Source organism: Rhinoderma darwinii, chromosome 6 (assembly GCF_050947455.1).
Source record: "Rhinoderma darwinii isolate aRhiDar2 chromosome 6, aRhiDar2.hap1, whole genome shotgun sequence".
NCBI lineage: Eukaryota > Metazoa > Chordata > Amphibia > Anura > Rhinodermatidae > Rhinoderma > Rhinoderma darwinii.
In genome coordinates, this window is record NC_134692.1 from 71,162,754 (window position 1) to 71,175,613 (window position 12,860).

At 40.8% G+C, this 12,860-nt stretch overlaps 1 protein-coding gene across 1 annotated transcript in view; it reads right to left on the minus strand.

Moving 5' to 3' along the window:
• PMS1 (PMS1 homolog 1, mismatch repair system component) overlaps nucleotides 1-12,860 on the minus strand; it is a 235,704-nt gene that overhangs the window by 180,311 nt on the left and 42,533 nt on the right. Inside the window, exon 3 of the mRNA XM_075829924.1 lies at nucleotides 4,345-4,527. Within this exon, the coding sequence (XP_075686039.1) occupies nucleotides 4,345-4,527 (183 nt within the window). The remainder of the gene's footprint in view (nucleotides 1-4,344; nucleotides 4,528-12,860) is intronic.

Here is a 12,860-nt window from a genome sequence, read left to right on the forward strand (position 1 = left end):
GTCCGCTGTCTTTGGAGGAAGTGGAAAGGGCCTTGGCTGCATCTGCAAGAGGAAAGTCACCGGGCTTGGATGGATTGTCCTTTGCAATGTATCAGTGCTATAGTGAGCAATGCTTGGGGAGGCTTCAAGAGGTGTAAGAAGTGCCACTCAAGGAGGGAAAGCTCTCTCCCTCTATGACGGAGGCGCTAATTATACTAATCCTTAAAAAAAATAGAAAGATCCCTTGAATGCTGACTCATATCATCCTATATCACTAATAAATACAGATTTTAACATTTTCGCTAACATTCTAGCCTGTCAGCTTTCGGCGGTGATGTCCAATCTGGTTAATGAAGATCAGACCGGGTTTATTAAAGTCAAATCGACGTAAACCAATATTAGAAGGTTGTTTATGAATATACAGTCAAGGCCAGATAATGATGGTCAGATGTTGATTTTCTCTTTGGATGCAGCCAAGGCCTTTGATACGCTCAAATGGTCATATTTATGGGATATGCTGGAAGGTATGGGTTTTGGTACTTGTTTTATTAATTGGATTAAATTGTTGTACTCTAAACCAGGGGCCAGATTGGAAAAGTGTTGGAGGCCTTCCCGAATGGCAGGGGAACCAGGCAAGAGTGCCCCCTGTCTCCACTATTATTCGCTCCAGGAGTAGAACCTTTAGTGGTTCGAATTATAGGAGATGCAGAGATTGTGGGAGTTAAATTTTTAGATAGGGAGGAAAAGGTGGCCTTATATAAGGACAATATTTTTCTATTCTTGGGGTCACACCTGTCGGATGGGAAGGTACTTGATACATTAAAGGAATTTGGGGAAGTTTAAGGGTTGCAAATTAATTGGGTAAAATCGACGATGTTGCCCTTGGATCCAAGGTTTATACCCCATGATAATGGGATACAGATCTTGGTATAAATATTACCAGGGATTTGCTTGGCTCTAGTGGATGTAATATTAATCCACTTATACATAAAATGGGAACTAAGATAAAGATATGGTCCAAACTAGGGATGATTATGGCAGGGAGAGTATCCCTTATTAATATGGTTCTGATCCCCTCTATCTTATATGTCATGACTAATGTTATGACTAATTGTCCAATTTGGCTGCCTGATCAAATATTTAGAAACATAGAAAGCCTATTTAGGGGCGTAGTTTGGAGTCGAAGACAGACGAGAATAAAATTGGGCCATTTACAGAGGCCAGTGGATACGGGGGAGGGGGAGCTATCCCTGTAGTTAAATTACTGTATATTGCAGCCCAAGTAAAAACGATGTGTGAGAGAAGAGAAGACATAGTTTATACAGGGCTTACAGGGAGGAAGCTCCCTTTTTTTGAAGTTGTATGGTGCTATTGAGTTATTGAAAACAGGAATTTTGGCTGACCTACTGCAGGCTGAGTTCCCCACAGCTGCGATGGCTCAAAAAGTATGGAGGGTCCTAAAGGAGGAAGTGGGTAGTAATGGGTTATGGAGTAATGCCCCAATATGGGGGAACAAATGATTAGGTAACAAGTTTTTTTACTTACAATATTCATTTTGGGTAAATAAAGGTATTTATGAATTATCGCAACTGTATTGGGGAAATAACATTCGTACATATCAAGAATTGAGTGTGGATTATGGGCTATCTCCAAGGAGTTTTTTTCAATACTTGCAGATTAGAGAATCTCTTGCGCAGAGTAACTGTACGATTTTAAAGCAGACCCTGCCCGAAATTGACTTTATTGCCAAGCAAACTAAGATGAAAGGGCTAATTTCTAGAATATGTGGAATGATGATCAAAGGAAGAAGGCAGGAATTGGCAATAGAAGTTAGAACTGGGTGGCGAAGAGACGTGGGTGATCTTCTGTTGGAACAATGAGTGAGAATAAGACAAGCCATCCCCCGCTTGTCAAAAAGTCCTGCATATAGAGTGACTCAACTATATATATTGTATCGAGCCTAATATTCCCCTCAGAGTGGCAATATTTAAAAAAAAAAAAAAAAAGGGAATCCTGAATGTCCAAAATGTAAAATAGCTATAGGGAATATTTTCCATATGTTATGGGAATGTGGGAAGATCACACAACATTGGAGAATGGTGTTGGACCGGATCAAAGTCATCTATAAAGTAACTGTGCAGGAAAATGCTATGGTCTGTATACTTGGAGACCTGGAGGGATTACATTTAAAGGGACCTAAAAAAAACAAAACAGGCTATAATGAAGCTGCTGTATTTTTCTAGGAAAGGAATAATGGCCAAGTGGATAGGAGTTGAACCTCCGAATATTGTAGGATGGGAAAGATATGTTAATTCGGCTCTCCAATTTGAGTATATATACTGGTGTAAAGTTAATAAAAAAACATACATTTCTTGAAACATGGTACCCTTGGACCTCAGTATATGGTGAATGTTGTATAGTGAGGGAGGAGGAGAGAAGGAGAGGAGCATTTATTTTTTCCCCTTCTTCCTTGGACCACTTATGTTTACACTGGGAAATCGCTCCTAGGTTTCGACGACTCTGTAAGGGAGACCTGATGGCTGGGGATCCCACGACTGATTAATTCAGACTAGTCGAGATTAAGAGATTACATTTAAAAAGAGAATGGATAGTTGTATTTTGTTCCAAAAGATAATCATAAGAAAGATAAATTTAAGATATTTGAAGACTAAAGGCTATTAAGTTTATTAAGATTATAGGAGTGGTGGTATTGAACTAGCCATTGGCTCTTCCTATTATTATGTCTATGATGGGAAGGCTATATATATTGCGGAATAGCTGGAATTTCAATGTATGCTTTTCTAACAACTGTTTTGTAAGACCTTGATGTATATGTATTTTTTTTTATTCTCTGTGATTCACCATACAAGGTAGTCCAGATATGCTGGACTTATCAGGATTGTATTTTATAGGTGGATATTAAGGGTTCAGGGAGGGAGGGGGAGGGCAGAGGTATAATTGTGGGGTGTTATTTTGTATTTTATGGGGAAAATTGTTAATAAAAGTTATTTAATACAGGTGTCTACAAAAAAATATATAGGTATGAGGGTTTAGTATAATTTTGGATTTTGTAATTTAGGTTTTATTTGTACATGTCAAAAGTGTGAAAATTGTCCTGACTACTAGGAGGTGCAAAACGTCTGAAAACCCCTGGTTACGATTTTCTCATTTCTACACTCAAGCACAACTAATGTGTAGATTATCTATTAGTTATAGTAGGTTGCAAATTACGAATTTTTATTTGTAAAAAAAAATAAAAATATGTTTACACTCAAGCAGCACAACTTTTTAGAGAAATGATAAGAAACAAGTTTTGAATGAGGTATCGTGTCTAGATCCAGAATATATGCATGTTTATAAGGGGGGGCGTTTAATGTTATTGACCGATAAATCTGGTTTTAACAAACATCAGGTTTGCATGATTACACATTGTTCATTTTGCAACTAGTGGATCTAGTCTAAGCAAACCTACAGAAGACACGTGGGGTATTTACATGCTTGACACTCTGTTTTCACGTTCTGGCTTTGTTGGGCTTTCTGGATGTTAGAGTCTGTGTAAGAAATTTAGGTGCATGGTTTGTAGCTTTTTTTTTGTCCAAAATTGTGTTAATAGATTGTTAGTGAAATGATCAGAAACCAGGTTTGTATGTGGTAGAATCTGTAGTTTCAGTATATACATATGTTTTATAGGCTTCCTTGTAAGCGGACCTATCACGAGAATATTCTGCCCTTAAAGGGGTTGTCCAGGCTAGGGGCTGTTTTTTATACTGATGACCTATCCACAGAATAGGTCATCAGTATATGATGTGGGGGTCTGACACCCAGACACTGTTCCAGTTGCCTCAGAGCGTCGAAAGCTATGAAGGGTTGGTGCCGGAAGCAGATGACTCGGACCACTGTATAGAACCATGCTGCAGTACTGCAGCTCTGCTCCTATTCAAGTGAATAGGAGCAGAGCTGCAGTAACCTAGCACGGCCGCTGCATAGGTTCCGGCGCCGAGGTGTTGGACCCAAACCGATTAAATACTCAAATACTTATGACCTGCCAGGATAGATCATCAGTATAAAAAACAGCCCAAAGCCAGGACAACCCTTTTGACAGGCCTGCTGTGCTATTGGACCAAACAGCAACACAAAATATTGCGCCATTTCATTAAAAGCAGCTACGAAAGAGTACAGGGGAGTCATAGTTATCCTCTCTCCGCTCCTTTAACCAATTATTAACAGCTGCTATGTACACAGGCAAATATACCGCTACAGTCAGTCAATAATGAAGGGAGCGCTCTCTTCATTAATAAAGCAGACTCCCGCCCACAATCGGAAATAATATTTAAACTACTTTTACAATAAATTCTCACCGCTTACCTCAGCAATGGAGCAGACTGAGCCCAAGGCTTCCCCTCGAAAACCATAAGTTTTTAATGTTTCTAAATCTTCATGGCTGGATATTTTAGAGGTATAATGATTGATGCCCATAACAGGTGTGTCTTCTGCTTTAATGCCGATTCCGTTATCTCGCACCTCAATTTTATCAAAGCCAAAGTTTTCCTAGAAGTTGAGGAGTTTAAAGAGAAAACGTATACAAAGGGTTTAAATCAGAGACACTTTTTAATACAAAAGAGTGACAAAATACAGAGAAATTACACGTATTATACATTAATACCATGATGTTACGACAGCAGTAAAAGGCATATCAAGTCATGTAATTCTCCATTGAAATAAAGGAACAACTAAAGAAACTTTCAGAATGTCTGCTATATGTAAAAAACGATCTCACAATTTCAGAGTGAACAAGTAAGAATCAGATATAATGTGTATGACCATGGCAAAAACTGGTAAAAAGGTAGAGCTATATTAAGAAAAGGAAGGCTATAATATAAAATTAATGTACAATGGAACCGGTGGGGCTGGGTGGAAAAGCCCAAGGGTATAGGGGTACATATCAGGGCAGATCAGATTGCACAGTATGGGGACTTCGAATCAGTAGACTTAAAATCCCTGGGGTCCACAAAGCTTGAAGCTTATCTGGTACTCCATAATGTAGGTACATAAGTTCTTATAGGGCAATGCCCCGTTCACAGTCTATCCATTGGGTAAGGGTTATCTTGAAATAGTGTTATATGTAAAAGTTGGGATGGGGAAAACTGAAAGGTATCCAGCAGCCCCACAGGGCACACCTGAAGGGTCATGGGGGACTATTGTGCTAACAGGTAATTAAGAAATAAACATTTGCACCCATATGGGCACTGCCATATAATGTGGTGCAAGGATCCCAGCTCCAAGCCACATTTGAGACAAATGTCTCTCCTCCCTAAAAAGCATGGGGCCATTCTAGCGGCCGTCAGAAAGGCCTGATGAATGATATACATTTGGGTAGCTCTCCCGAGGTACCTAGTGGAAACCTTCCGGGGGACTGACAGAATATATTTCTAATCATCTTTAAAGATTTTACTCACCAGTTTCCCCATCTCTCATTGCTCTGCACCCTTACCCAACCTCTTAACAGAAGGAGCAGAGACATTTATAATCTGGCAGGGATGAGGCCTCTAGGGCTACCTTTCATAAGTAGAGCAGAGATTAAAAAATATATATATATAACATCTCAGTGGACCCATATTGTGATTGGTATGCATGTCGCAGCTGGAGGTAGCATATTCCTCTATAACCCCTTCCCACAAGCAGACGTATCATAACGTCCTATTTTGGGTCTTGTGACCACAATAGGACGTGATGGTACAGCAGACATCCCACTACAATGGCCAGGATCAGACATAATAATGATCCCCTTCATTTTACTCCTTGCTATTGACCACATCACCTAGGTGGTTAGACAAAGGGAGGAGGCTCCCTCTGTCACCCATCGAAGGACCTGCCGTGGCAACAAAACAAACAAGCCCACATATGGTTACATCCACGGAATACTATAAAAAAGAAAAAAAAAGTTATGGCTCTCAGAATTAAGACCATCTTTTTCCCCACGTACCTACGTGAGTAATGCTGGGCAATCTGAAAGCGGATAAGAGTGCCTCAAACTACCGATGCACAGTGTACATCGGGTAGTCTGAGATGCACTGTGGCCACCTTGAGTGAAAGAAGAGGGGCCTAAGAATCAGCGGCACAATAAGTGAAAAGGAGGGCATAAACTCCCCACCCAATGTTAATCTTTATGTTAAACCGGAGAGTCGCAGACGAAGGCTGGGTTCACACGACCTATTTTCAGACGTAAACGAGGCGTATTATGCCTCGTTTTACGCCTGAAATTAGGGCTACAATACGTCGGCAAACATCTGCCCATTCATTTGAATGGGTTTGTCGACGTACTGTGCAGACGACCTGTAATTTACGAGTCGTCGTTTGACAGCTGTCAAACGACGACGCGTAAATTGACTGCCTTGGCAAAGAAGTGCAGGGCACTTCTTTGCAACGTAATTTGAGCCGTTCTCAATGAAGAGCAGCTCAAGATTTACGAGCGTCACAGACGCCTCGTATATTACGAGGAGGAGCATTTACGGCTGAAACGAGGCAGCTGTTTTCTCCTGAAAACAATCTGTCTTTTCAGATGTAAATGCCTGCTATCGTGTGAACATACCCTGACACTACTCAGCGGTCATCTCATTACCGCTCCTGGGAAAAAGAAGCGACATGCCCACTATTTTGGTGTTTCTGTCTCTGACCTCCCATTGACATCAATGGGAGGCAGAGAAAGCGGTTTTCACGGCGGTTTTTGCCCGCGGTGCTCAATGGTCGCGGACGAAAAACGCAGCAAATGTTCTGCTGGCATGTCAAAATCTGCCTCAAAATTCCTGAAGGATGTATTTATAATACCTCCTAAAGCCCTGTTCACATGGAGTTTTTTTGCAGGTGGAAAAATCTGCCTATTTATGCAGTAAATAAATAATCCACAGATGTGTGGCCAGTGTCTCACTGATAAATGGTGCCAGATGTTATCAGTTTTTGGAACACTCTGCACATTTTTTGTCATCGTATTCTGAGAGCCAGAACTTTTTTCGCCAATGGAGCTGTGTGGGGGCTTATTTTTGCAGGACAATCTATAGTTTAAAGAGGCTCTGTCACCAGATTATAAGTGCCCTATCTCCTACATAATCTGATCAGCGCTGTAATGTAGATAACAGCAGTGGTTTTTATTTTGAAAAACGATCATTTTTGAGCAAGTTATGAGCAATTTTAGATTTAGTTTCTTAATGCCCAACTGGGCGTGTTTTTACATTTGACCAAGTGGGTGTTGTAAAGAAGTGTATGAGGCTGACCAATCAGTGACCAATCAGTGACATACACTTCTCATTGTTCCAGCCCAGCATGATCCACAGCACAGTGGGCTGGAACAATGACGTAATTTGAGCCGTTCTTCATTGAACTCAATGAAGAGCAGCTCAAAATTTACAGCTGTCAGAGAAGCCTCGCAAAATGCGAGGAGGAGCATTTACGACTGAAACGAGGCAGCTGTTTTCTCCTAAAAACAGTCTGTCTTTTCAGACGTAAATGCCTGCTATCGTGTGCACATACCCTAAAAGTGGAATCCACTGCCTCAGCATTCCTTTATCTTTCTTGAAGCAATGGCTTTTTCTCTAGTCACTCTTCCATAAAGCATACGGCTTATAGTGATCCTATGGAGAAATATTTCCATCTCCACTGTGGATCTTTGGAGATTCTTCAGTGTTATTGTTGCGTGTCTTTGTTGAATTTCTGATTAATGCCCTCTTTGCCCAGTCTGAGTTTTGGTGAACGGCCTTCTCTTGTCAGGTTTGTAGTTGTACCATATTCTTTTCATTTTGTTATGATGGATTTAATGGTGCTCCATGGGATGTTTAACCCTTTAAAGACCCGGAATTTTTTTATTTTTACGCTTTTCACTCCCCGCCTTCCAAGAGCCATAATGATTTTATTTTTCCGTCAATAGTGTGGTGTGAGTGCTTATTTTTTGCGGGGGGAGATGTTGTTTCTATTGGCATCATTTAAAGTATCCTATAATGTATTGGGAAATGGAAAAAATTCTTTGTGGGGTGCAATTGGGAAAAAATGTAATTCCTCCATTGTTTTTGCGGCTTTCACCTTGCGGTCAAAACAACAACATAACTTTATTTTGCAGCTTAATACACCTACGGTAATACCAAATTTATATAGGTTTTTATTATATTTTACTACTTTTACAAAGAAAAAACTATTTGTTAAAAAAAATTGCTCTGTTTCACCACATTCTGAGAGTCAAAACTTTTTTATTTTTTGGTCGATTGACGGGTGTGAGGGCTTATTTTTTGTTAGACGAACTGTGGTTTTTACCGGTTCCATTTTTTGGTACATATGATATTTTCATCACTTTTTATTATATATTTTTTCAGCGCTAAGGTGACCAAAAAAACAAAGTTTCTGGTGTTTTAACATTTATTTATTTTTTACGCTGTTCACCATGCGAGTTAAATAATGGTATATTGTAATAGTTCAGACTTTTACGGACACAGCGTTACCAATTTTGTTGGTTTTTTTACGTTTGATTGGGGGAAAAAAGGGAAAAGGATTTTTTTTTTTAACTTTTAATAATTTTTTTTTTTTTTTACACTCCTGAAAAACTTTTTTTTACATTTTTTATTAGTCCCTCTAGGGGAATTAAACCAGCGATCGTCAGAAAATTTGGTACAATACACTGCAATACTAATTTTGTGCAGTATATTGTAGACTTACAGCCTGCCTTAGGCATGGCTTAGCAGAGGCAGACCTGGGAGTCTTTATTAGGCCACTGGGCTGCCATGACAACCATCTGCGCCGCCCGATCGCATTGCGAGGGGGCCGTTACAGGGGGCCGCCCCCTCCTCCTAAGGGTTTAAATGCGGCGGTCACTATTGACCACGGCATTTTACTAGTTAAAAGGCCAGGAACAGCGGAATCGCATGAGCCCACTCCAAACATCAGTCGTCGTCCCCGCTTCATGACGTGTATTTTCATCATGGGTCGAAAAAGGGTTGTTTAGCTTTTTTTTTTATAACCAAACCCTCACCCATACTTCACAACTTTGTCTCTGACCTGTTTGAAGAACTCCTTGGTCTTCATGTTGCTTGCTTAGTGGTGTTGTAGTCTCAGGGGCCTTTCGTAACAGGTGTATTTATACGGACGTCAAGTGACAGATCATCTGACACTGATTGCACACAAGGACCTTATTCAACTAATTCTGTGGGCTTTTTTAAGTTAATTGATTGGACCAGAACTTATTTAGGGGTTTGAGAGCAAAGGGGGTAAGAATACATATGAACTCACTTTTCAGTTTTTAGTTATTTTTTAAACCAGGTATTTTTTTATTCCACTGTTACAATTTGGACTATTTTATCAGGTCCATTCCACAAAATCAAATTTAAAATCTAATTTAATTTCTATTTGTAATTCAACAAAACAGGAGGTTTTGGCAAGGCACGATTGGTGAAAAACATATGATGGGTGCGGGTCTGACTGTTGGAACCCCCAGTGATCACAAAAACGAGAGTCTAGGGTCCCCCGTTTCAATGGAGCCATGGATATGCGTGCACTCAACCGCTCAATTCATTCTTTACTGGACTAATGGAAATAGCGTGTAGAACTCAGCTATTTCCGTAAGTCCCATAGAGAATAAACAGGGAGGTTTTGTCAACTGCTTCAATATGGGCAGCTGTCATGTGATCTCAGTCTGACCTTCAAAATAGACTATGCTCTCATGTATGGACAGGAGGCCAGTCTCTCTTGTGTGGCTGACTTCCTGTTAACTACAGGATTACAGCATCACCAATCAAATCCCTCCTGGCAGCTCGGAGACCCATGCCCTCCCCACCCAGCTCCAATCTCCTTGTTCCTCTGTATATCTTCATACATATAGTGCTGCTGAAGAGATCATTTCTGCCCTAAGGGACAAGGAGTGCAGTGATATAATAGGTGAGTCTATATAATGATTAGCTGCAGTTATAAAACTGCTATGACTAACTGTCTACACTAGCTGTGTGTGCTGTGTGCAGAGAATCCAGTGTATTTTTAGGAGATGCTGCTCCTCACTGTCTCTTGCTTGAGAAGGTAGGAGAGGGCATATCATAAGCAGGAGGCAGAGGAGACAAACTGCATCACATAGGAATACACGGAGACTGCATTGTGGGGACAGAAGTCATGTTACTGAACTATCTGCACTTCGATAGGACTCAGAGTAGAGCAAGTGCAGTGTGATTAAATCCCGTACCCTCCCCAAAGCCAGAAGTATTATGGGAATTGTAGGCTGCATTAGGAGAACCACAACAGTTGCGAAGAAGAAAGCAAGATGGCAGACAACCCATAAATGGCACATTAACTATAAGAGGTATACACAAGTCATACACAGTAGCTTCTGCCTTATTCTTTAATAATACCCTATGTTACACCATATAGGCAAAAAAAAAAAAGCAGTCCAGCAACTTTTTAAGCCAAAAAACAGTATATCTTGGGTCTGTTATCTGAAATGACAAAGCATCTGCTACTAACGATTGCACTACACTTCTCAAGTCCCAGCCCCCCCCCCCCCCACCCCCAGAGAGCAATATGAGCCAACTGTGCTGCCAGGTAATACAATTGGTTGTCTGGCGACATCCCACCAAAATCCCAGGGTACTGCATGGTTCACCAGGCAAGTTTTGACCTCCCATTCCGCCAAATAAATGACACAAGTAGGAAATTGAGCTTTGTAAATGGGTCTGTGCGAAGAATAGTTGAGTATGATGGGTAACTTACAGTATCTTGAGAAAGAGCATTATTTTAACAAGGCTGGCCTATCATAGATAGTGGCAGACATGCCCAGGACAGAAGTAGGGAAGTGAGTTTATGAAAATGGATATGTGCGAGGTATAATGAGGATCAATGGGTAACATACAGTATCTTTGGTAAGAGCATCATGACAAGGTTAACTTGGCCTACTACAGACAGTAGCAGACAGTCCCACACCAAGGAGCATGTCTTGGTATTTATAGAAAAGATGAGTGGTGAGATGTTTAAGGCTAGATAGTCAGGTAGAGTCTAGAATCTCAAATATGTCAGAGAACTATGATACTGTAGAGGTAGGGCCGCTAAGTCTCTCGAATCCAGGGGCATTATAAGCGACTAAGACCAATTCACCTTGAGGCACGCGTATTCACTAAATCATTCATTTAAATATAGAGCATATTGTAGTGAAGACCTAGAAGCTATGAGGGGCAGTAACATATCGTCTGCCTAAACGGTTATTCCCATCTTAGGCACAAGCATCTTCATAGTTGGAGGTAACCTGTAAGCTATAGACGGTTTTATAAAAATTAGCAAATGTATGTAGAATGGTGTTGGACAAACTAGCCCCGAGCAACGATTTCAGTATTAGTAGGAGCGGTACAGTGGCCCCTTGAATCAGACACCTTTATCATAAAACATAGAACTAAACAGCTATTATCTGATTTACTAAATTGGAGGCAAAATAATGTCACCCCGATTCGTGTATAGTTAGACGCAACAATTTAGATGTTTGGTGCTATAACTCTGTGAAAGAGCATTCTGTACCGGGAATAAAAGGTAGCCTAGCCTGGCTGCCTAGAAAACACTATCTCCCTGACATCCAGGACTAGTATAGGGTGTTCAGTGACGCTGCAGCGAGACGCATGCCGCTGAACAAAACTACAGGAGGGACATCCGTCAGACAGACACAGAAGGGGAGAAGGAAGACAGACAAGCAATGAAGGTGAAGATTGCAAGGGATAACAGGAGACACATACACAGGGGAAGACACACAACAATGACGCTCTCCCCCTTTCTCTGGGCGTCCGCTCTCAAACCCCCTTTCAAGTTTTCAACTATGTCTGCGCCCAGAGGACTCAAACACAGTTAAAAATGGTGCTGCCACCAGGGGGCCCAGTGCTGATGCATCGTTCTCCCTTTGGTTAATTTGGCCATGACTGGGCGTGCCTGTCGTCATCTAACAACTGCTAGAGAGAACAGGATTATTCCCATTTTAGGCATCTATATTAAGCCAAGTAGTTAATATAGCAGATATACTTTTTAAATGTTTATTTTATTTCTATTCAGACTTTCACCGGACATATACATTTATAGCTGCATTAAGTTATTTGAATCACTGTCCTCTCTTTTCTTATAACATTACCGTCTACAGATACATTTATACACAGCGAGCAGACAACCAAGCTTATTATACATGAGCCATTTAGGAATGAGTCGGAGCTGGAGTCGGACCGTGGAATAATAGGAGTCCGAGTTGGAAGTTTAGCCTTTCGAGTCCACAACCCTGGTGCCTATAAGACCTACCTAACCTCCTCTCAGTATTTCTGACAGTTATACTATTTTCATTTATTATTGATAAGTCACGTTAGTAGTAGTAACCTACAGCGCTCTGTGTCTCATCTCCTTGGTCATTCTTGATCCTGTGTCGCAAGTAGTGTACATAGCATCCTTTACCTCCTTTGTACCTGTAAACCCTCCTCCTGGTCCCGTGTCATTCTTGTTGCATCAGCTAATTGTAATATAGCAGGAGTAAAGTGCCTGTTACAAGATCTCCAGGTTCTGCATTCTGCTGCCTTCTCAAACCTTGCAATCCATGGGGGAACAGTGACAGTTTGTTAGAGATCCTGTCATGGTTACATTACAGATTGCACCGGGTTGGAAGGCAGACAAACAGATATGTCTCCTACAGAGAAAAGCAGCTGCAACTTCTAGCATTAAAAGAAGCATCATAAAAGTGCTGAAAAGGTAAAGCTATGCCATAAATGCTTAAGATGGGAATAACCGAATAGCAAAGTTTTCCTATTATTTGCACGTCTATTTCAGCTCAGTTTTGACTTTGATTTTAAAAACTGTAGAATGTATTACTCAAAATTTCAGGTACAAATAAAATCTGGATGCAAC